Source organism: Heptranchias perlo, chromosome 23 (assembly GCF_035084215.1).
Source record: "Heptranchias perlo isolate sHepPer1 chromosome 23, sHepPer1.hap1, whole genome shotgun sequence".
NCBI classification, from domain to species: domain Eukaryota; kingdom Metazoa; phylum Chordata; class Chondrichthyes; order Hexanchiformes; family Hexanchidae; genus Heptranchias; species Heptranchias perlo.
Genome location: NC_090347.1, coordinates 12717249 through 12742849, shown reverse-complemented (window position 1 = coordinate 12742849; position 25601 = coordinate 12717249). Strand labels below are relative to the sequence as shown.

The window sequence follows — 25601 nt, the reverse complement described above, 5'->3', positions numbered from 1 at the left end:
ATATATCTACGTCACCTTGTACACCATGTATTATTCTGCTGCTAAGGGGAAGCTGCGTGACTTGTAGCCGGTTCATTTAAGGTCACAAGTGCTTAGTGCTGTAAATAAGCACATCCTGAGTCAAACGGAGGCTAGTTGCTCTCAAGTACATCCGGAGACAATCAATCAAAGTGTATTTTCTATTGTTGGGGAAGTTTTCCTGGAATCAGTAGCAAATTATTGGCTTTCTTACTTTTCTAAAGACATTAATACAATTTAAAGCAAAATGTAATGGGTACTGTTTCATGCAATAGGCACAGAAAATTATAAAAGGCAATAATGTTGCAATTATTAAACATGACAGAGTGAAATATGTAAAAATAGCTAAGAGATAATATAAAAACGATTAAAACAGACACTATAAGTGCATGTAAGAGAAGTGGATTTAGTTCTATAATTAACACAGGAGTAAAAACTTAGAAGTAGATAATTGATAGCAAACAATCTCTCTCAATTAGATTATGATTAGTCAACAACTCCATTATCACTGTATCACGTGACTACCAGGATGGTAGAAGACGAACTAGATGGACCTTGGTCTTTTTTCGTCCAACGATTCCTATGTTCCTATCTAAGATAATGTGCACGTTTAGAGATATTAGTGGGCCAAATTGTAAAATAAGAGAAAAATATGTTGTTTAAATAAAGAAACATTGAGGGGGAGAAAAAGCAACATTTGTTAAGAAATGTAGAGAGAGAGAAATGTGGCACGATCCTTAAAATAACAAAGAGGAAACGGGACCAAAATAAATAAGCAGTGACTGCGGACTCCAAATGGCACTTGCACAATTGAACACCAGAATAGTGAGGGAAATAGTGCTCAATATATCAAAAATACAAATAGCGAGATTGCTGAAATAAATTCATAGTAAATCATGGCAGAAACCGAGTGAAATGGAAATAATTAGGTCCAGATGTCATAAATGCACAATCGGGTACTTGAATGATCAGAAAATCAGTCCGGTGAAAAATAAAATAAATAAAAAGGCAACGACATTTTCAAAAGAAGCTGAAAATGAAAGAATAAAGCACAGCACCATCAAGCACGTTCACAGCAGCCTCCATAGACAAAGCTCACAACATATAGGAGGGGGTTAAAAAAACTCAAATATCGGATTAAAGTCAAAACTGCAAGTCTCATCCGTCCGAGAGATGAACAGGTCTTTGAGGGAAGATGTTCAAGACCACAAATAAATCTATTGGCATTTTTGATATTAATTTGAAATGTGTATTTTTTTTTAAAAATGTGTTAGAAATCTTATTTTTAAACACAAAAATATTTTAGGTAATGAGCACACAAATGAATGGAAGGATTTTGAAAAAATATTTTGAGCAATGTGATGGGCATTTTTAAAATTGATAGATTTCCAGACTGCTCAGTTAATATCTGTTCCTGAATCAGCATAACAAAATTTAATCCAATCAAAAAGTGATGTCAGAGCATGACACAGGAAGTGTTTTTTTAAAAATTCATTCGTGGAATGTGGGCGTCGCTGGCAAGGCCGGCATTTATTGCCCATCCCTAATTGCCCTTCAGAAGGCGGTGGTGAGCCGCCTTCTTAAACCGCTGCAGTACAACGGAGTGGCTTGCTAGGCCATTTCAGAAGGCAGTTAAGAATCAACCACGTTGCCGTGGGGCTGGAGTCACATACAGGCCAGACCGGGTAAGGACGGCAGGTTTCCTTCCCTAAGGGATATTAGTGCACTAGCTTTTTATTCCAGATTTTATTTTAATTAACTGAATTTAAATTTCCCAGCTGCCGTGGCAGGATTTGAACTTATGTCTCCAGAGTATTAGTCCAGGTCTCTGGATTATTAGTCCAGTAACTTAACCACTATGCTACCGCACCCGTATTGTGTTACCAGAGGTCTGATAGACGGAAAATGTGTGTAATCGGACCGTTTTTATACCATTCAGGGGTGATGTCAGGAAGGACTTCTTCACACAGACTGAGCCTGTGGCAGGTGGTGAGCGAACCAACAAGAGGGAAAAACCTACTTGACCTCGTCCTCACCAACCTACCCGTCGCAAATGCATCTGTCCATGACAGCATTGGTCGGAGTGACCACCGCACAGTCCTCGTGGAGACGAAATCCCATCTTCGCACTGAGGACACCATCCAACGTGTTGTGTGGCACTACCACCGTGCTAAATGGGATAGATTCGGAACAGATCTAGCAGCTCAAAACTGGGCATCCATGAGGCGCTGTGGGCCATCAGCAGCAGCACAATCTGTAACCTCATGGCCCGGCATATTCCTCACTCTACCATTACCAACAAGCCAGGGGATCAACACTGGTTCAATGAGGAGTGCAGAAGAGCATGCCAGGAGCAGCGCCAGGCATACCTAAAACTGAGGTGCCAACCTGGTGAAGCTACAACTTAGGACTACGTGCATGCTAAACAGTGGAAGCAACATGCTGTAGACAGAGCTAAGCGATTCCACAACCAACGGATCAGATCTCAAAGCTCTGCAGTCCTGCCACATCCAGTCGTGAATGGTGGTGGACAATTAAACAACTAATGGGAGGAGGAGTAAACATCCCCATCCTCAATGATGGCAGAGTCCAGTACGTGAGTGCAAAAGACAAGGCTGAAGCATTTGCAACCACCTTCAGCCAGAAGTGCCGAGTGGATGATCCATCTTGGCCTCCCCCCGATATCCCCACCATCACAGAAGCCAGCCTTCAGCCAATTCGATTCACTCCACGTGATATCAAGAAACGGCTGAGTGCACTGGATACAGCAAAGGCTATGGGCCCCGACAACATCCCGGCTGTAGTGCTGAAGGCTTGTGCTCCAGAACTAGCCGTGCCTCTAGCCAAGCTGTTCCAGTACAGCTACAACACTGGCATCTACCCGACAATGTGGAAAATTGCCCAGGTAAGTCCTGGCCACAAAAAGTAGGATAAATCCAATCCGGCCAATTACCGCCCCATCAGTCTACTCTCAATCATCAGCAAAGTGATGGAAGGTGTCGTCGACAATGCTATCAAGCAGCACTTACTCACCAATACTCAGTTTGGGTTCCGCCAGGACCACTCGGCTCCAGACCTCATTACAGCCTTGCTCCAAACATTGACAAAAGAGCTGAATTCCAGAGGTGAGGTGAGAGTGACTGCCCTTGACATCAAGGCACCATTTGACCGAGTGTGGCACCAAGGAACCCTAGTAAAATTGAAGTCAATGGGAATTAGGGAGAAAACTCTCCAGTGGCTGGAGTCATACCTAGCACAAAGGAAGATGGTAGTGGTTGTTGGAGGCCAATCATCTCAGCCCCAGGACATTGCTGCAGGAGTTCCTCAGGGCAGTGTCCTCGGCCCAACCATCTTCAGCTGCTTCATCAATGACCTTCCCTCCATCATAAAGTCAGAAATGGGGATGTTCGCTAATGATTGCACAGTGTTCAGTTCCATTCGCAACCCCACAGATAATGAAGCCGTCCATGCCCGCATGCAGCAAGACCTGGACAACATCCAGGCTTGGGCTCATAAGTGGCAAGTATCATTCGCGCCAGACAAGTGCCAGGCAATGACCATCTCCAACAAGAGAGAGTCTAACCACCTCCCCTTGACTTTCAACGGCATTACCATCACCGAATCCCCCACCATCAACATCCCGGGGGTCACCATTGACCAGAAACTTAACTGGACCAGCCATATAAATACTGTGGCTACAAGAGCAGGTCAGAGGCTGGGTATTCTGCAGTGAGTGACTCACCTCCTGACTCCCCAAAGCCTTTCCACCATCTACAAGGCACAAGTCAGGAGTGTGATGGAATACTCTCCACTTGCCTGGATGAGTGCAGCTCCAACAACACTCAAGAAGCTCGACACCATCCAGGACAAAGCAGCCCGCTTTATTGGCACCCCATCCACCACCCTAAACATTCACTCCCTTCACCACCGGTGCACTGTGTACCATCTACAGGATGCACTGCAGCAACTCGCCAAGGCTTCTTCGACAGCACCTCCCAAACCTGCGACCTCTACCTCCTAGAAGGACACGAGTAGCAGGCACATGGGAACAACACCACCTGCACGTTCCCCTCCAAGTCACATACCATCCCGACTTGGAAATATATCGCCGTTCCTTCATTGTCACTGGGTCAAAATCCTGGAACTCCCTACCTAACAGCACTGTGGGAGAATCTTCACCAGATGGACTGCAGCCACCATCTTCTCAAGGACAATGAGGGATGGGCAATAAACATTGGCCTCGCCAGCAACGCCCACATCCCATGATCGAATAAAAAAAAAGTGGAAATCTGTTGAGCCTAGGTCAATCGAATATTTCAAAATTGAGATTGATGGACTTTTGTTCGGCAGAGGTAATAAGGGTTACGGAACAAAGGCGGGTAGATGGAGCTAAGATACAGATCAGCCATGATTTAATTGAATGGTGGAACAGTCTCGAAGGGCTGATTGGCCTACTCCTGTTCCTATATACTTGCGGATTCTGTCGCAATGCTCCTCTTTGCTAAGTCAGATGATATGCTTTTTTATTAGGATAGGAACTTTGTACAAAGTATTATTCTGCTGCTAAGGTGAAGCAATGATTCGTTATGTTCAGAAGACCTAACTGCTATTAAGTAAAATACTTGGTGAGGTCAGAGTTCACACGTTCTTCAGGCTGCAGGTCAGGAGTTGGGCATCCTTTGTAAAGTCAGTCAGAGGTTACAGACATTCTGGCTCCTGCCTCAATTAAGGTATTTTCTTTTGCGGCAGGATTTTGTTCAATCAAGATGACAATCTTGGTTTTTTTTTAAAAAGTGTGCCAAAGAGCGACAGATAGAAAATGCAGGTTAGAAGTACCTTTTATTATATATCGATAATTTTGTAGATGATATATATTATCAAGGTTAAGAAAGTAGTGAACCACTTCCAACGAATTGCATTAATTGATGATTTTTAAAAAATGAAATCACTAAAAGCATCAGATTAAGTGTGCACCCAAGTTCGTCACTGTGTGGTAACTCCAACTGAGCTGAGCAGACCATAATACGGTTTGCTCCAAAATGAAATTGAAAAGAATACATTGCTCTTGACTTAAAGTCTCACTACCATACAGCAGAACTATTCTGGGCTGGCTAGGTTCTTGAAACAGCAGTGAAAATGCACCATCGTTTTTGTGAAGAGATTGGGGGCGGGGGCAGGGGAAGTCGAGTTTCTTTTTCTTTCGAAGTTTAGAAGTTGATAGGGACGGACACAACTAGCGATGTGGTGTCGCTCCTCTGGACACATATATACTATCCACGCAGTACTTCTAGAAGAGAGGTCAAAATTTCCCAGATGGATTTAATAGCTAGAAGTTTGGGAGAAACGACTGCATCGTTACACAGTTAATAGACAAGGCTTCTACAGCAGAAAGTGGTGGGTGGGTTTGGACTGTATCGTCCAAGACAGTGTCTGACACTCCAACTTTCCGAACCTTGTTCCAGCAGCATGCTGGCAGGGTTCCAAAACGCTCCAGGGAAGCACATTCTCAAGGTAGGTTTGTGGTAACGCCGTGGGGTGGCTTTCATCAGGGTCTGTCTCAATCAACAATGGTAACTGAACAAAATGCTGCTGACTTCCTACTTGTGTGGGCAAGGTTTTCAAACTTTGTCATCATTTGGAAAGGCCCAAAAGAGCAAAGACAGCCTCCGAGGTTGTCCCCACTGGTCCTTCATTTGCCTAAATGTCGTCTCAGGCCTGATTTCACTTCACAAATTACTGCGCAATCAATATTACCATTTATCGTTGAACCCCTTTATCAACGAAAAAACTGCCAACACTTAGACCACCGATTTAAAGTATTCGTACCACTTTAACGTGACTAGGAAAACACCTTTCAGACTCGGGGATTGGAATTTCCGTGAAACCTCTTGCTGTACACCAAACATTTTCTAGTTGCAGTTTTGCTCTGGCACTGTGCGGTACTTTCAGTGCTTAGACTTCTGGCTGTCTTTAGTGTATTCATATACTGCTGATGCCCCCTAGAGGCCACCCATTTCTACTGAAGAAGGTTTAAGGCAAGATTACTAAATAGATTGCAGCAATAGTTTTGTGCTCTTTGTATGTGAACTGTGCTTTTCCCCATGGTTTTCTCCCCATCTACCTGAAACCATTCACTTTTTGCTGAGATGTGACTCTACAGCCTGCCAGTACCTCACTAAATTAGCCATTCTTCCTGTGTGAGACTAGAATGCTCTCCTGGCCGGCCTCCCATTTGCCACCCTTCGTAAACGTCAGCTCATCCAAAACTCTGCTGTCCGTATCCTAATTCGCAACAAGTCCCATTCACTCATCACCCCTGCACTCGCTGACCTACATTGGCTCCCGGTCCAGCAACGCCTCGAATTTAAAATTCTCATCTGTCTGTTTGAATCCCTCCATGGCCTCACCCTTCACTATCTCTGTAACCTTCAGCCCTACAACCCTCCCGGAACTCGGAGTTCCTCCAATTCTGGCCTCTTGCGATATAAATGCAAGGATGAGAGATTTCGGTTACGTGGATAGACTGGAGAAAATGGGGTTGCTCTCTTTAGAGCGGAGAAGGTTGAGAGGAGATTTGATAGGAGTGTTCAAAATCATGAAGGGTTTAGATAAAGTAAATAAAGAGAAACTGTTCCCGTTGGTGGAAGGGTCGAGAACCAGAGGACACAGATTTAAGGTGATTGGCAAAAGAACCAAAGGCGACATGAGGAAAATCATTTTTTTATGCAGCGAGAGGTTGTGATCTGGAATGTGCTGCCTGAAAGGGTGGTGGAAGCAGATTAAATAGTAACTTTCAAAAAGGAATTGGATAAATACTTGAAAGGAAAAATTTGCAGAGCTACGGGGAAAGAGTGGGGGAAATGGGACTAACTGGATTGCTCTGACAAAGAGCCGGCATGAGCTCGATGGGCCAAATGGCCTCCTTCTGTGCTGTAACCATTCTATGAAACTATCCCCGATTTCCTTCACCCCACCATTGGCGGCCGTGCCTTCAGCTGTCTAGATCCTAAGTTCTGGAATTCCCTCTCTAAACCTCTCCCTCCTTCTTTAAGACGCTCCTTAAAAACGACCTCTTTTGCCAAGGTTTTGATCGCCATTCCTAATATCTCTCTGTAGCTCGTGTCAAACTCTGTCTGTGAAACGCCTTGGGATGTTTTACTACATTAAAGGCGCTATATAAATGCAAGTTGTTGTTGTTCACAGAACGAAGAGCGGTGCAGGCAAAAATCCTGGAAGGATTTAAAAAAAACAATTGCTTGCAGCAGTGGGGGATGTTCAGATCTCTCTGAATGATGAATTAAGATGGGCCAAATGGCCTTCCTCATTCGTCATGAACTTGTATCATCTGGCTATTCGACCACGGAGGGCATCAGGATCGAGCCTTCTCCTGGCCTCACTCAACATCCACAAGTGCAGCAAGATAGCAGCCAGGAGCAGGATTCCGAGACGCTGGGGCAGAGGCCAACTTTATACATCAGTAAACAGTCTGACACGATGATCGTCACACTCTCCTGGACCCAAGTCGCTGTCCTGTTTTTAAAAAAAAATTCAAAGCTGCACCGTTAAAGGCAGTCAGCTCAATTTGTTAAGTCAGTCCAGACAAATTGACCTGTAGCCCTCATCACTTCTGCAAGATGATGCCAAGGTAAACTGGCCAGAAACATGTGCTTCACGGGCTGTGCATTCAGATACAGCAGCAGTCAAATACCGCCTGATGCTATCAGCCTTTGCAATTGGCACCTGTTAAATAAACCCAATCGCAGCAACTTGCCCTCTCTAAATCGTCAGACGGGGCAAATAGACCCATGGTCCAAACAAGAGAGTGTCTAACCACCTCCCCTTGACATTCAGTGGCATTACCATCTCCAAATCCCCCACCATCAACATCCCAGGGGTCACCATTGACCAGAAACTTAACTGGACCAGCCACATAAATACTGTGGCTACAAGAGCAGGTCAGAGGCTGGGTATTCTGCAGCGAGTGGCTCACCTCCTGACGCCCCAAAGCCTTTCCACCATCTACAAGGCACAAATCAGGAGTGTGATGGAATACTCTCCACTTGCCTGGATGAGTGCAGCTCCAACAACACTCAAGAAGCTCGACACCATCCAGGACAAAGCAGCCCGCTTGATTGGCACCCCATCCACCACCCTAAACATTCACTCACTTCACCACCGGCGCACCGTGGCTGCAGTGTGTACCATCTACAGGATGCACTGCAGCAACTCGCCAAGGCTTCTTCAACAGCACCTCCCAAACCCGCGACCTCTACCACCTAGAAGGACAAGGGCAGCAGGCACATGGGAACAACACCACCTGCACGTTCCCCTCCAAGTCACACACCATCCCGACTTGGAAATATATCGCCGTTCCTTCATCGTTGCTGGGTCAAAATCCTGGAACTCGCTACCTAACAGCACTGTGGGAGAACCTTCACCACACGGACTGCAGCGGTTCAAGAAGGAGGCTCACCACCACCTTCTCAAGGGCAATTAGGGATGGGCAATAAATGCTGGCCTTGCCAGCGATGCCCACATCCCATGAGCGAATAGAAAAAAATGTACTGCAACAGAACCTTTGATGCTTTAATTCCACTCCACCGTTAGGAGATGTGCGATTCGAAGGCCAAGACCGAGACGCCTATGAGGGCTGCAACACCCTCATCTGTGGAAGGGATTATACTGCCCATTACCTCACTGGGCCCTTTCCTTCCGTCACTAGTGTGGGCACACACGGTAAATTCCTCCACCGTAAACCATCAGGCAGACAACGGTGTGCTTCTGCTTTTAAACACAAAATTAAAATCTATTTTCAATCACTTTTTTAAAAAAAAGAGTCTGGTTTTAACTTGGGTCAGTAGGGGAATGTTTGAAAAGTGAATTAAGCGATGTCTATTTCTAACAGAGCAGACGTTAGTATTTTAGACTGGGAACATTATTCAACGGTGCTGGATCACCCTCCAGTGGACAAAGCCAGCACAGCAACAAAAATAACTTGCATCAGAAGTTTGATCATTACGGTGATGCTCCTTTAAAAGTGATATTCCAAGGGATGGCCCTAAATTAAAGAGGGCCCTGTAATTTTGTAAAAAAGCGAATGAAAGCAAAAACACACACAACTTGATTGGTCTTATTGTGGGCATCAAACTCACCGCATTTGCAATCGAAGCAGAAAACACAGTAGGTTTTTGCCTAGATTTGACAATCAGAGCCAGTGCTACTCATCCGACCACCTCCTACTTCAAATTACTCGACAGGTCATCTTTTTATCCCCCAAGACAAATATTCAAGCATTGCAGGATTTTACCCTGGACAATTCTATCAACACAAGGCTTACAGGGTCAAAAATCAGTAAGGCATCGACCACCCCCAAACAAGCCCGTCGGTGAGATGAAGTAGGGTGGGAGGAGGCTCGTGTGGAGGATAAACACCAGCACAGACCTGTTGGGCCGAATGGCCTGTTTCTGTGCTGTAAAATTCTATGTAATTCTATGTTTTTTTTAAATCCTAGTTCAGCCCCATGTTATATCACAAGTAAACAAATCCTGAAAAATAGCACTGCAATGCATTTCTCTGATTGGAGTGAACAACAAGCAAACAACTACAATCTAACTCGTGAAAGTGCCGTGCTGCCACAGGAAATACATCACCTCGGCTTCCACTTTCAAAATCCTTAAAAGGGGCAGTGCCAGCCCATTACCCAGGATGAGGTCCAGCTCACACATTTTGTATCTTTTTAAGGATTCATTATAGCCTTAAATTTAGCTGCCAAGAATTCAATAAAAATGGATTAGTATTAAATTTGTATTTTACACCTTTGATATAAACCAGCGTCTCCAAAATAAGGATTTGGTTGTCATATTCTTTCCACAAGCCATGTTTCCGAGAGAGGTGGTGCGATGTAGAATAATCAGAGGCAACTGAGTGAATCTTACCTTTCCACCTATAGCAATGCAGGCCTTTGAATCCAGGTCTCTTGGGGGGCTGCAGAGAGAGAACAAAAAGGACTTCAGCTACACAAAGTCTTCTGAGCAAGCTAATTCGAGAACTCCTTAAAACACCCCAAGTCACCGAGGGAACATGCTTCACAACGGTTAAACAGCAACAAAACCCGTCAAGGCCGCCCGCGGAAAGGGTGCAGAAGAGATTCACCATGATGATACTGCAAAGGAGAGGCTAGGTATATGAGGGCGGACTGGAGGAATTATGGGGTTTTCCATCAGAATGAAGATGATGATCTGACAGGAGGTGTTCAAAATTGTGAGGGGTTTTGAAAAGGTAAATCAGCAAAAGTTATTTCCATTGGTTGGTGAGTCAGTAACTAGAGTGTATACATTTAGAAAACATCACCAAAAGAACAAAGGGGGAGATTAGGAGGAGTTTATTCTACAGAGCTAACACGTGAAATGCCCTGCCAAAAACAAACAATGGTGGAAGCAGAACCTTAAGGGAACTAGATAAATAATTGGAGAGAGAAAAATTCAAAAGGGTACAGGGAATGGGTCTAAACGGATAACTCTTTCAGAGACCATGATTGGCCAAATGGCCTCCTTCTGTGATTCTAAACTGTAAATATATATAGTATTATTTATGTTTTTTTTTAAATCAAGTACACAAGTATAGTATAATCAGAAAGCTACAAGTCTGAGCACCGAGGCTGTCCATCACTTGGCAAATCTGACTGGGCAGTTACGTGTAGTGCAACAGCAGAAGTGAAAGGTTCATGCTTCCAGGCAGCTAAATGCATGGCATGGAGAAGTCTGCGGCCTAGAACCCTCACTGTAACCACCCCCCACCCCCCCCAACAGAGAAGGAAGCTGGATGGAGATCAAGGAAAACAGTCTTAGCATTTTAAACGTATATTTAAACACCGAGACTCATGTATAAAATTGCGTGCCTGGAATTGCTTTTTATTCCAGGAATATTTCTATGCCACATCCAAACAGATGTCAATTTTCAAATCCCACCCCCCCCCCCCCGCCTTAGGCAACACTGGAAAGCCAGATACAACTCAAGTCGCTGTACTTTCTCCTTAATTACTTCTGTTTTTTTCCCCCCTTGTAAAACCTGCTCCCAGCCCCCTGTGCTTCATGAGCTGACCACAAGGAGGCACACAGGAGTAGCACGGATGGACACCTCTTTCCTTTTCATTGAGGACCTGCCTCACAGCTCCCGACCATCCTTCCCCCAACACAGGACTGGAGTTTTGATACTGTTCATTGATAACCACTTCTGTGTTCCGCAATACAATTTCATTAAAAACAGAAAACAGCTATGGCCAGTGGATCCATAGGAAACTGCCATTCCTCTACTGTAAACCCTGCAAATGAACACAGAGTCCCCGAGCGCATGGTTCTGTACAACTTGATGACAAGAGCAAGGCACGTTTGCTAGAGGCCAGCGTCGCACTCAACAGCCCAGTGACAAAGAGATACTGCTGCTCACAGTGGAGGCAAGGTGGAACGAGGTACGAGAATCACAGCCCTGAAGCTGCCAGCTACTAGATTTGGCTCTGTGGAATTACTGTAGTTGACAGAGTTTTATTATGCAGAACACTTTATTTCAATTGCAACAGGTTTTGGTGCAGTCCACACGTACATAATATAATTAATCTTTTTTTAAAAAGTGGTTTACACCAGACTGTATTTACAGCAAATATAGGTACAGATTATAATGTTTTTGTTTAAAATGTGTCAAAATGCTTGCAATGATTTATGCAAATTAGAAATTATTTTCTGGTTAAATATGGCACTGGTACACACATGCATCACAGTGTATCCTATCATGGGCACTCCACAGGACATGAGAAAGTCCTTTTCAAGTGCTGTGGTTTCTGCAAATAAAAGCTCTCCCAGCCTGGCTCAACACAAGTCAGTGAGCAACGTGAATGCATCTGGTGCAGGTCCAGCTCCTTCAAAGGGTTAGCATGAGCACATCAGAGTTTACCTTCTGGGCATGTGTGTATCAAGACTGAACACTAACTTAAAGGGCTCACTTCACAGGATACCCCTCAGTCACTTCTGGATTGCAGCAAAGAAATGAGCATCATTTGTTTTTTTTTGATAGTTTGCAGATGATGATGTGTTTCAGCATTGCAGATTTTTAATTATCTGCAAATCTTCTCAGAGGAATCATTAAACATCTGGAGGTTTACTATGGCATTTGTGCACCACAATCAAAGAGAGCAAGCAGCTTGCAAAAGGTTGGCTGTGCTGAAACGATTTAGAACATTTCTTCACTTCAACTTAAACAGCCTAAAGAAACAGCTCCAAACACTTCACATGGCTTCTTTAAATGGAAACTAAGACAGACTTGCATTCATATAGTGCCCGTCACATCCTCAGGATGTCCCAGAAGTGCTTCACACCCATTGACCTTTGAAGTGTAATCGGCAGTGTTGGCAGCCGATTTGAACAGAGCAGGGGCGCGTGAAAATGAAAAGGTGCCATGGGCCAGGCAAGGGAAAGAGGAGGCAGCAGGGGCCCAGGAAGGGCCAGAGACAAGGAAAGGGCAGTAGTGAGCTCAGGTTCCGAGCAGTGGTTAAAATGCACATGCAAGAAAATCCTGGGTTTTTGCCGAAACAGGTAAGAGTCTTAAACTGAGGACAGAGAAGACGGAATATAAATCAAAAACCCAAAAGTGCATTGTATGCAACTACTGTGCGAAAAAAACGTGAGGTTTACTTTCAAAAATCCGAACATGAGCTGTTGTGGCTGAAGACAACATTGAAACTCAACAGCAGCAACAAAGCACACAAGGGGAACAGACCCTCGAGCGTACGTCTGGGCAGCGTACTCTTGCATGGGAATCTCATCCACCGGGCAAGGGGTACACATCAGGCGGAGTTCACATAGCGCTGTCTTTTCATCTCCCTCAACACAGTCCCAGAACACGCAGTAGGCAGCAGTTAACCTTACAGGTTAGAGGCTAAACGAAACTTAATGGGAGCCTGTGCAGCACGGGTTCAACTACGTGGATAGGAACAGGAGTACACGGCAAGATATTTAGCAGTACGTCAGGTCTGTCCGAGCAGGTCGGTGCTTTGTCACGGTGCTGCCCACTCTTGTGCAAGTCCAGCAGTCCTTCTCTGGACCACTTCGCCAGCTAAAAGACATCCTGAGGGGAATACCAGGTAACATCCCGCGTCAGTGCCACTTCATCCTGAGGGCGATTGTGGAGGATGCCTCTACTGAGGATTCCTCGCAAAGTTCCACAGACTGTGGTGTCTGTACATGGTCAATAAAGAATAAGAAACCGGACCCAGGAAAACCGGACCCATCTACTTCAAAAAATGTCTACAATTTAAGGTCCAGTTATGCATTTATACAACAATGTTTCAAAATCCCAATAGGATTTATTGTTGATATTCATGTGATTTAAAAGAAAAATCTGCTGCTGAATTGCTCCATCATTCTAAGTATTATGAAGGGAAATGTGGATGCTGCTGGGAAGGGGTGGGGTCACAGTTTGACCCTTCTTACTTCAGAACAGATGGTCAGAGAGGTTTGGGAGAAGAGAGTTTGTATGGAACTCGCCCTCATGTGACTTTGTGCCATTGCATTCCAGTGACATCATGACCAGGAAGTGGGGTTAGAGTTGCACTTGCAGTTGATGATGTCATGCAAGGAGGAACTGGATACTAATTAAATGCTGCAGGACTGCCTCTAATCAGCAGTTACATACGAACATACCAATTAAGAGCAGGAGTGGGCCATTCGGCCCCTCGAGCCTGCTCTGCCATTTGATAAGATCAAGACTGATCTGATTGTGACCTAAACCCTACTTTCCCATCTACCTACTATAACCTTTGACTCCCTTGTTAATCAGGAATCGATCTAACTCAGCCTTAAAAATATTCAATGACCCTGCCTCCACCGCTCTCTGGGGAAGGGCGTTCCACAGACTCACGACCCTCAAGAGAAAAAATTTCTCCTCATCTCAGTCTTAAATGGGAGAACCCTTATTTTTAAACTGTGGCCCCTAGTTCTAGTCTCTCCCACAAGGGAAAACATCCTCTCAGCATCTACCCCTTCAAGTCCCCTCACGATCTGATATCTTTCAATAAGATCACCTCTCATTCTTCTAAACTCCAGTGTATACAGGCCCAACTTGTCCAACCTTTCTTCATAAGATAACCCTCTCATCCCAGGAATCTGTCGAGTGAACCTTCTCTGAACCGCCTCCAAAGCAATTACGTCCTTTCTTAAATAAGGAGACCAAAACTGCACACAGTATTCTCGATGTGGTCTCACTAATGCCCTGTACAACTGTAGCAAAATATAGAATCATAGAAGTTTACAACATGGAAACAGGCCCTTCGGCCCAACATGTCCATGTCGCCCAGTTTATACCACTAAGCTAGTCCCAATTTCCTGCACTTGGCCCATATCCCTCTATACCCATCTTACCCATGTAACTGTCATCTCAGGGGAAAAATTCAATAGGGGCCATTTTTGGGCGCAGGTAGCGTGATGTGTATTACCCCACACCCAATGGCCCCGGCTCAGGCAGGACACAAGTTTCGGCCCACCCAAGGACTTGCCTGCAATCGGCGTTCCAATCCAGGCCTTGCACGTGGAATCAATGCAATTTGCACTTTCCACCACCAGAGGGAGCTCAATCTCTTAAAGGGAGGATGTCTCTTAGAAATCTCTTAAAGGTAGCTGGTACCTGTTATGTGCTGAAAATAACAGTCTACTGTCTGCACGGAGTCTGAACGGAGATCAGACATCGCACACGTAAAACACAGAGGCAGGTCCCATCCCTATGTTCACACACTGATGAGTTATGTTAAAACATTGAATAAAGGTTGCGCACTACTAAATCCCACATCCTACAATCTGCACACCAGACCTCACCAATCTGCCGGCCTGAGTTGGTACCAGGCCTGCGAGAGTGTGTGCAACAAGGTTCTCTGCTGATGCACTACAGACCTTGGTGCAAGAGGTGGACAGGAGGAGAGACATCCTATATCCACGGGGGGGCGGGGGGGCGGTTCAGGGAACAAGAGCCCTCCAGACGTACGCTCAAAAGGCAGTGGGAGGCAGCGGGGGACGAAGTCAATGCCAGGCACACAGCATCATGAACATGGATGCAGTGCAGGAAGAAGTTCAATGCTTTGACATGAGTGATCAAGGTGAGTGAGGTCAACTGTCAAGTGGCGTCTCCTACCAACTGCACCACACACCACACCCCCATCCCCCACATACCAATAAACTCTTTCAATCAGTACTCAACTCATCCAATCAGATGCTTCCTCTCACTCTTACACATTACCACTGTTTCAAGCCGCCCACCCACAACTCACAGGCCACACACACTGGCAGCTATTCAACCATGACAGGCACATCACCCAGACATGTGTCCCGCTTTCTTGCAGAAGGTGGCACATATCAAGAGGCAGCAAGTGGCATTTAGTCCCTCGAGCCTGTTCCACCATTCAATGAGATCATGGTGGACCTGTGACCTGACGCCATATACCCGTCTTAGCCCCTATCCCTTAATACTCTTGGTTCACAGAAATCTTTCAATCTCAGACTTAACATTCACAAGTGAGCAAGCATCAACTGTCGTCTGCAGAAGAGCGTTCCACCCTTTGTGTGTAGAAGCATTTCCTAACTTCACTCCTGCACGTCCTGGCTCTAAATGTTAGGCTATGTCCCCGCGTCCTAGTATTGCAGTCTAGGAAACCTCCAAAAACAGTTACAAATGCCTCGGCAGCCAGAAGCAATAATCCAGACACTTACCTGTAAATCCTGCATGGTCCCTTTAAATAGCACTGGTGAGGGCTCATCCAGGCACTCTAAGACACATTCAGATGGTCAAGGTTAAGACTGTGCATTGAGTTGAGCGTTGTCCCAAAATGGTGTCTATCACTTTAAGTCAGCTTTGCACACTGATTGAAGCCATTTTCTCCCTACTTTACACTATTCCAGCGTTCATTATCTACAACTGCGCTAACTCCTATACCAAGATGGCGTCTGGCACACATCACGCAGGAAACGTGGTTGCGCATCCAAGACGCTATCTTGGATGTCGGAGAAGCCGTGTAGCGCCGAAACAACGGGCGCTACGCAGCCCAATTTAGCGCCCCTCTACTTTTATATTCCATTCCCTTGCAATAAATGACAACATTCCATTTGCCTTCCTAATCACTTGCTCTACCTGCATACTAACTTTTTGTGATTCATGTACTAGGACACCCAGACCCCTCTGTACCTCAGAGTTCTGCAATCTCTCTCCATTTAAATAATATACTGCTTTTCAATTCCTCCTGCCAAAGTGGACAAGTTCACATTTTCCCACATTATACTCCATCTGCAAAATTTTTGCCCACTCACTTAACCTATCTATAGCCCTCTGCGAACTCCTTGTGTCCGCTTCACAACTTACTTTCCTACCTACCTTTGTGACATCAGCAAATTTAGCAACCATACATTCGATCCCTTCATCCAAGTCATTGATATAGATTGTAAATAGTTGAGGCCCAGCACTGATCCCTGTGGCACTCCACTTGTTACATCTTGCCAACCTGAAAATGACCCATTTATGCCTACTCTCTGTTCCCTGTTAGCTAACCAATCCTTTATCCATGCTAATATGTTACCCCCTACAACATGAGTTCTTATTTTGTGTAGTAGCCTTTGATGTGGCACCTTGTCAAAAGCCTTCTGGAAATCCAAGTACACCACATCCACAGGATCCCCTTTATCCACGTTGCTTGTTACTTCCCCTTCACAAAGCCATGTTGACTCTGCATGATTGCATTGAGATTTTCTAAGTGCCCTGCTATAACCTCCTTAATAATAGATTCTAGCATTTTCCCTATGACAGATATTAAGCTAACTGGCCTGTAGTTTCCTGCTTTCTGTCTCCCTCCTTTCTTGAATAGAGGAGTTACATTCGCTATTTTCCAATCTGATGGGACCCTTCCAGAATCTAGGGAATTTTGGAAAATTAATACCAATGCATCCAATATCTCTGCAGCCACTTCTTTTAAGACCCTAGGATGAAGTCCATCAGGACCTGGGGACTTGTCAGCTTTTAGTTCTAATAATTTTTTCAAAACCCTGGTGATTGTAAATGTTTTAAGTTCCTCCCGTTCACCTCTTGATTCACAATTATCTCTGGCATGTTATTTGTATCCTTTACAGTGAAGACGGAGGCAAAATATCTGTTCAATTCATCCGCCATTTCCTTATTCCCCAGACTCACTCTCCAGAGGACCAACGCTCACTTTACTTACTCTTTTCCTTTTTAAATACCTGTAGAAACTCTTACTGTCTGTTTTTATATTTCTAGCTAGCTTTCTCTCGTACTCCAATTTCTCCCTCCTTATTCTTCATTTAATCATTCTTTGCTGTTTTTTATATTCTATCCAATCTTCTGACCTGCCATGAATCTTCACAGAATTGTATGCTTTTTCTTTCAATTTGATACTATCTTTAACTTCCTTAGTTAGCCACGGATGGTACGTCCTTCCCCTAGAGTCTTTCTTTTTCACTGGAAAGTATCTTTGCTGAGTGTTATGAAATCTCTCATTAAATGTCTGCCACTGCATCTCTACTGACCTATTCCTTAACCTAAGTTCCCAGTTCACTTTAGCCAGCTCTGTCTTCATGCCCTCATAATTGCCCTTATTTAAGTTTACAACACTAGTCTTAGACTTACTTTTCTCTCCCTCAAACTGAATGCAAAATTTAATCATATTGTGATCACTGCTACCTAGAGGCTCCTTTAGAACGAGGTAATTAATTAATCCTGTCTCATTACACATTAGCAGATCTAGAATAGCCTGCCCTCTGGTTGGCTCTAGAACATGCTGTACTAAGAAACTGTCCTGAAAGTATTCTGTGAACTCATCTTCCAGGCTACCTTTACCAATCAGATTCTTCCAATCTATATGTAGATTAAAATCACCCATGATTATTGCTGTTCCTTTCTCACAAGTCTCCATTATTTCCTCCTGTATACCCTGTTCTACAGTGTGGTTACTGTTAGTGGGCCTATAAACTACTCCCACAAGTGACTTCTTGCCTTTACTATTTCTTATCTCTACCAAACTGATTCTACATCTTGGTCTTTAGAACGAAGGTCATTTCTCTCTATTATACTCATGTCATCCTTAATTAACAGAGCTACCCCTCCACCTTTTCCTAGCTTCCTGTCCTTCCAAAATGTCAAGTACCCTTGAATATTCAGGTTCCAGCCTTTGTCATCTTGCAGCCATGTCGCTGTAATGGCTATCAGATCGTACATATCCATTTCTATTTGAGCTGTCAATTCATCCATTTTGTTACGAATGCTACGCGCATTCAGATACAAAGTCTTTAGTACTGTCTTTTTACTATTTTTGCAACCTCTAGCCTTATCTGCTGGCGCACTCTTAAGTTTGCATGCTCTGTCCCTTCCTGCCACTCTCTGATTATCATTTTCATATTGCTACCTTGCTCTCTTGCCTTGTCTTCTTTCTTTAATTTATCACATCTTCCCTTACTTGATCCCTCACCCCCATTATTTAGTTTAAAGCCTAAAGCTGAACATGGTAACCGGGAGAGACTGAAAGACATAGTATGTGTTAAGATAGCTCTATTTATAACACCAAGGGACTATACCTCCTCTTTAAGTTATGTAGTGACAGTAACTTCATTATGTTTTAATCAGTTTAAAATACAGGTTTATTTTAACACTTACCATCAATCTTCTGTGGAATCAAAGGCTTGCATCCCTCACTCCTTTGCCTTGTGTCTCTTTCTTCACTGTGATAGCATCTCTTATACTTCTTGTTTAAAAATAACAGATCAGCCCTAAGTTGGCACTGCAATACGACATGCCTGCTGGAGTATGTGGAACTATTGGACTCATATGGCCCTCTGGGTCCTGCAGAACATTTTGTAAATGCAGGCATGTGTTTGGACTGTATTGCTTCACATACATACAAATTATCGGTCATGCTTAAATCCTCACAAGCACATTTCACAATACAAGCATTCTGATGAATGCAGCAATATAATTATTCTGATGAGATTCAGGTAATGAAATTTCAGCATTCAGCAATATAGGCATCAATCATTAGTTTACTGCAATCAGAAATAAGTTATAAAATACACTAAGGGCCATTCCAAAAACAGGAGAAGGGAACACTGTTTGCAACCTCAGCATCCATTTTGACTCCAAGCCGAGATTCTGACCCCACATTCTCTCCATCACAAAAACCACCTACTTCCACCTCCATAACAATCGCCCACCTTTGCCCCTACTGACCTCCTGCTGAGACCCTCTTCCACGCCTTTGTCACCACCACACTCAAGTATTAAAATGCTCTCCTGATCAGGCTCCCATCATTCACCTTTCATAAACTCCAGCTGCCGCCGATATCCTATCCCGTACCAAGTCCCAGTCACTCATCATTCCTGTCCTTGCTGACCTACACTGGCCCCCAGTCCCACACATCCTCCAATCTGAAATTCTAATCCTTGTGTTTAAATCCCTTCATGACTACGCAGCTCCCCATCTCTGTAGCCTCCCCCAATCCTACATCCCCCACCCTCAAACTCACCATTCCTCCAATTCTGAGGTCTTGTACCCCATCCCCCTGTCATTTAGCTATACCATTGGTGGCCAAGTCCTCAGTCGTCTAAGTCCCATGCTCCAGAATTCCCTCCCGAAACCACCACTCTTCACCTCCCTCTCCTCTTTTAAGACCCTCCTTATAACCCACCATCAATTTTTTTTTTGTTTGGATTATGAAGCGCCCTGGGACGTTTTATCTATGTTAAAGGCGCCATATAAATGCAACTAGTTGTTGTTGTTGATGATGATGAAAAACATGACCAGAGCACAAAAAATGGCTGCCACCAGATTCGCGTTTTCACAATATGCAACTTTTCTCAGGCTTGTCTTCCATGACAGTAGAATCATGGAGAGATTTTATTTAAAGGTTTACACATGTGCTGATACAATGTATGTTTTTTCTTTTTTTTTAAAAAAAAGGAAATCTCCTTTTTCCCCCCCTCACAATCTTACTCAAGAGTCAAGAGAAGCCCAGTGAATTTAGGTGACATTGGGATTGATTTTTGTCTTCACGGCCCGGGTGGTAATTTGACGGACTGGCCCAACCCTCTCGAACCCAGCTGATATTCATTCTATTGATCCGCTCTGCCAGATTACCACCCAGGCAGTGATGATGAAAATCGACCCCACTGAAACTTGAGCAGGAGGGAAGGAGGAAGATGGGCAAACAGCAGGCCCCTCATCACCGCCATGAACACTCGAAATGGAACCTGTTCAGATCTGTGCTGATGGAAAACTCTGCCATTTAGTCCACTGGGGATAAATTAAACCCAACCAAAAAAAAAAAGATGCACTGAAAGATGCTAAGGTCACTAACACGAATCAACTATCCAATCCTTTCTGCTGACAGACTTCCAAATGGGAGCCCAGAGCAAGGCAGGGACCACATTTCCCAGACTACAGGAATTTTTCCTGGAATGCTGTCCTGATGACATTTCTCTGAACGCTATTTTGAATTTAAGCAACACCACATCTGGACTGAGTACACATCAAGCCAGATTTTTGACAACTGCACAAGATCAGTGTTCTATTTATATACACGTTTAAAATAAATTACATTTATTCTTTCCTCGTGGAATTTAACATCAGGTTATGTTGAAGGGACAGAGTAATCACATCGCTAATTTTGCAATGGTATTTGGCAACATAGTCATTTTGGTGAAGTTTTGAAATTGTTACACTATTAATCAATGACCATTATTATTATTACTCTTCAGTACTATTCCTGCTTTCAGGAGGTATAAAATAAGAACTGTACCCTGACCCGGAAATAGATCCATCTGTGAAACATGATCACATCCAACATGTCATCAGGAATATCACATCAGCAACACTACAGATGAAAAGATCAATGCTGAACTAAAGGGAGTCAGTTTTACTTGTAAAAAGTAGTCATGTTTAATTAAGTGCCTTCAGCTCTTTTGTACACGCGTCTGTAGCAATACTTGCAGAATCCAAAGCTGGAACAAGGCCCTTACCAAGTAAAATAAATGCCGTGCCCAGATTCTCCCACATGTGCACTGGTTGCGTGCCATACTGTTCTCTCATGCCCAGCTAGTTCATCAAAGGGGCATTATTCTGAGAGTCTACAGCGTGCAAGAGTCATATGTAAGATAACCATTACTGGCCAAGCAGCACTTCCAAATCCATTGTTCAGACACATACATGTAGGCACTCCATGCGGGTGATAGCTGAAATCTGGTCAAATATTAGCAGCGAATTTAATCATTTGCTCAGGAGAAGAAGGATAAATCAAGTCGTATCAGCTGAGCTTTGTTCAGTCCAAAGCAAACTTACCCACCACAGAAGGTATCTTTCCAGTTACTCCACAATAGGTACAGTAGAAACGCCAATGTTATTGTTCGAGGGAGGGAAGGAGGGAGGTAGGTCCGTCCGTCCCTCCCCTGGGTCATTCGTCTCTATCAGTTAAGAGGGCAGGTGAACAACTTGCTCTCAGGCCACTTCTTGAGCTAGCCACTCGGAGGCACACATCGGTAAGCTTGTAGCAATTCACCTTCTGCTTTAATATCTCTCCCTTGTCGAGCCTCTCCTTGGTAGCAGTCTGTATGAAACCTAACAGCTCAGTTGGGAGGGAGAATCAAATCTTTTTCCCACTATTCCACAATGCCAGGCATCAAGTTTTCGAACACCCTGAACTCACTCTAGTTTTCCTTTTTATATGAACGGTACAACAAATTGGAACAATGTCCTCTTGACATCAGAGAACTTTAAATTGAAGCCCTCACAGATAAAAAAAAAAATCTCTTCTCTCACATCATTGCCAGCCCGATTGAATGGATGGGTCTGAGCATCAATAATCTAATCCATAGAAGATAAATGCCCTCAAAATAAAACAAGGCCCATGTGGGGCACAACTGGCCCTATTTCAACACAATCACTCAAAGGTGCAAAAGGATAAATAGGACAGAATGTTCAAATACATCAGCTGGAAATTAAATGCAAATATACGGAGATTGCTCGCAACGAATGAATTAATGAAATTGTCACATCTCTGCTCTGGATTAGGTTTTAAACACACTCCACAGTGGTTTGAACCACTGAACAGCCCCGACTAGCACCTGTGCTGGGACTGCTCATTAACTCATTGAATGTGCTCTCCACCTAGCAAATACAAAGCAACACTCTCACACTTTGTAAGCAAGGGCAGCAAGCTCATTCTCTACCTCATCTCCCCTCTCCGCAGCTCCTCGATGACCTCTGCAGTCAGCCGTGCCCATCTCTCCCCCACCCACACCAACTCCCTGCCACTACCAAAGTGATCATTTATTCCTATGTAGGTTATTTCCGTCAGTTAGAATCTGTCTTCCTGTGGCAGACTAAAAGGCATATTTTCCAGGAAGAATAAGTCCTACTTGCCAACTGATTAAAACATTTCATTTCACATGCAACAGTCCCACTTGCCAGTTAGCAGAGATGGTGATTGTGTTTCATTCACATTATTACCAGTAAGGATGAAACATCATACCATCCATTTCTTATGAAACGATCTGTTCAAAATATCATCTAAAACGATCCGCCCAAACTCTCCAACTTTGCTAACGCTCTATGATTTTAATAACTTCCGCAGTGCTGCCTGGTATTGAATGATCCCAAGGTTCATATAATTGCAGTTACTTACGTGGGGCTTGCCTGTGGCTGCTCAAAAACCTCCTTCGACAACTTCAACCCCCGGTTCTTTTTCTTACCTGTTAAGACACAATCACAGAAAGAGAAGACGATAAGCTGGTGAACCCCACACATTTACTGGGGTCAGATCACAGCTTCACCAGTACGCCATCCTGCCCTTCTACTTGGTAAAGTTTACTTCATTCTCTGGAGTTGAAACCATAGAATCATCCGGCACAGGAGGAGGCCACTCGGCCCATTGTGCCTGCGCCGGTTCTTGGAAAGAGCTATCCAATTAGTCCCACTCTTTCCTCATAGCTCTGCAATTTTTTCCAAGCATTTATCCCATTCGCTTTTGAAAGTTATTATTGAATCTGCTTCCACCGCCCTTTCAGGCAGTGCGTTCCAGACCATAACAAATCGCTGCGTAAAAAAATATTCTGCTCATCTCCCCCTTGATTCTTTTGCCAATTATCTTAAATCTGTGTCCTCTGGTTACTGACCCTCCTGCCAGTGGAAACGGTTTCTGCTCATTTATTCCACCAAAACCCTTCATAATTTTTGAATACCTCCATTAAATCTCCCCTTAACCTTCTGCGCTCCACGAACAACCCCAGCTTCTCTCGTCTCTCCACGTAACTGAAGTCCCTCATCCCCGGTATCATTTTCGTAAATCTCGTCTGCACCCCCTCCAAGGCTTTGGCATCCTTAAATAATCAGGGACAAGCCCCTCCTTTCCCTCTGAAGAGAAGAAATGAGGATGTATACTGGCTGCATGAAGTAGGTGAGGAGGGGTGGGGGGCATAGGTTTATTACTCTTAAGTAAGCTCTTCCTGCCTTTCCCTGAATTATGTTGGGAGTGGGGAGGGAAGAGAAGAAAATTCAAATGGAACAAATGTAAAGCATCACCACCCAACAAAGAGCTCTCTACCACAGCTCTATTCCAATCAGGGCATTGAGGCCTTTAATTCAACATTCAAAATTACTCATGGCTGCATAGAGGCACTTAAACATCTGAAATAAAATAAATCATCAGTACCAGCGTAATGCGTTAATGGTCTTCCAGTCATAAGACATCAGCTAAAATATTAAACCAAAATGGGAGGTGGGGGGAGGGGGTGAGAGGAGAAGGAGCTGGGATCGGTCCCAGTTGCCATGACCATACTTGACCCATCTGTAGTTGTGTTGAGGGAGCTCAGGTAATTAACACCAACCTCAGTTTACATAAAGCACGCACATCGTGGGGGATGGGGGTGGGGTGAAAAAGAGGTGTAAATTCCCCTGGTCACACATCAAAAAGGGCTAACCACCTGGTGATCAAACCACCTGTCCCATCTGAGAATAAACCTCAGGGAAAAGGACAGGAGAATCAGGATACTTTTGAGGGTGCAAGGAACTGCCCAGGGTGCACTGCAATACCTTGTATTTAGAGGCTTTTAGCTTTCCTGTGTTGTGTTGCTTTTCATTTATTTTGTAAAAGCAATACAGCAAAACAAATATTGACTTCATGCTTCAGTGAATAAAAAATTATATTTACCAAGTCATACACTTAAGCAATTCAATTTTCAAAGAAGGAAATATAATGTTTCATTCACCTCACTTGAAGTTCATGTTTTCATATACATACAGGCCAGGCCAACATTGCATCATGACTTCAAAAATTAAATAATAATCATCAACTATAAATCAATTATTTTTCCTTTTAGAATTTATGAATGCTCCGTATTTAATTTGGCTGCAACGGAACTTCACATTCAGAAGAAAAATCTCAATCACTTGACCTTACAAGCCAATTCGCCACCCTTCCTATTGTTTGTGCTTTTGGAAGTGGGTCATAGTTTAAAACAATAAGATAATGCAACAGAAAGATCCGTCCTTGCATTTTTACATCACAATTGCAGTCTAAGACCACTTCAATTCAAGTAGTGCTGGTTTTTAAAAATGACTGACATGCTGCCAGACCTCCTGCACATTATTATACAGAATTGCGTACACAGACCGATCTATCGTGTAGTAAATCAACTGGACACCAACTGCAGGCTCCCTCGTCCAGCCTGGAGCACTCATTCCCCCTGGAGGAACTACTTAGGTGGCAGATTACTCCTTGCAGGTGCCTGGAGACAGGTACCTTTGCTTCAGGTAGTGTGGGGGCTCACGGGCAGCACTGTGCGTTCTATATTCCACTTGTGTTTATTTGACAACCAGTACTGATGCTGTTCAAGTTCTGCACAGACTTGGTATAACTGGATGCATATCCAAACAGCTACTATTCAACCAATACTACGGATCCTGTGTGCACCCAAGTTCTTTCACTGGTGCCAGCACACAACAATGGCACACATTTACACACGTGCATTCGAGGGAAGTCATCAAACAACTTCCACAATGTCGCCAGTCTCCGAGAAAAGTAGGATCTCGATTACCATTCTATAACTATTCCATACTGCACTTGATGCTTCAGTTGTCATATGTAAGGAATCTTACAAACACCAGGTTATAGTCCAACTGTTTTATTTGAAAATCACAAACTTTCGGAGGCTTTCTCCCTCATCAGGTGAGCTCACCCGACGAAGGAGAAAGTCTCCGAAAGCTTGTGATTTTCAAATAAAACAGTTGGACTATAACCTGGTGTTTGTAAGATTCCTTACATTTGTCAACCCCAGTCCATCACCGGCATCTCCACATCAGTTGTCATAGACACAGCATTGGCTGAAAGGAATCTACTTGAAGGCAAACACCCAAATATCTGGAGGGGGTGTTGATGCCTCTAATTCACAGCACACTCGGCAGGCTCTTCATCGCTCAGTGTGTGGTGGAGAACGGCTAATTTTCTGTAAGAAGTATTGTGAGAACACCACAAATCTTAACAGTGTGTCGGATAAAGC

The 25601-nt window shown here is 44.1% G+C and overlaps 1 protein-coding gene across 1 annotated transcript in view; it reads right to left on the bottom strand.

The window, feature by feature from the left end:
• map2k6 (mitogen-activated protein kinase kinase 6) overlaps nucleotides 1-25601 on the bottom strand; it is a 118567-nt gene that overhangs the window by 66241 nt on the left and 26725 nt on the right. The window contains exons 2-3 of the mRNA XM_068004030.1: nucleotides 22730-22796; nucleotides 9954-10002 (exon numbers count right to left, since the gene is read on the bottom strand). Of these exons, the coding sequence (XP_067860131.1) occupies nucleotides 9954-10002; nucleotides 22730-22796 (116 nt within the window). The remainder of the gene's footprint in view (nucleotides 1-9953; nucleotides 10003-22729; nucleotides 22797-25601) is intronic.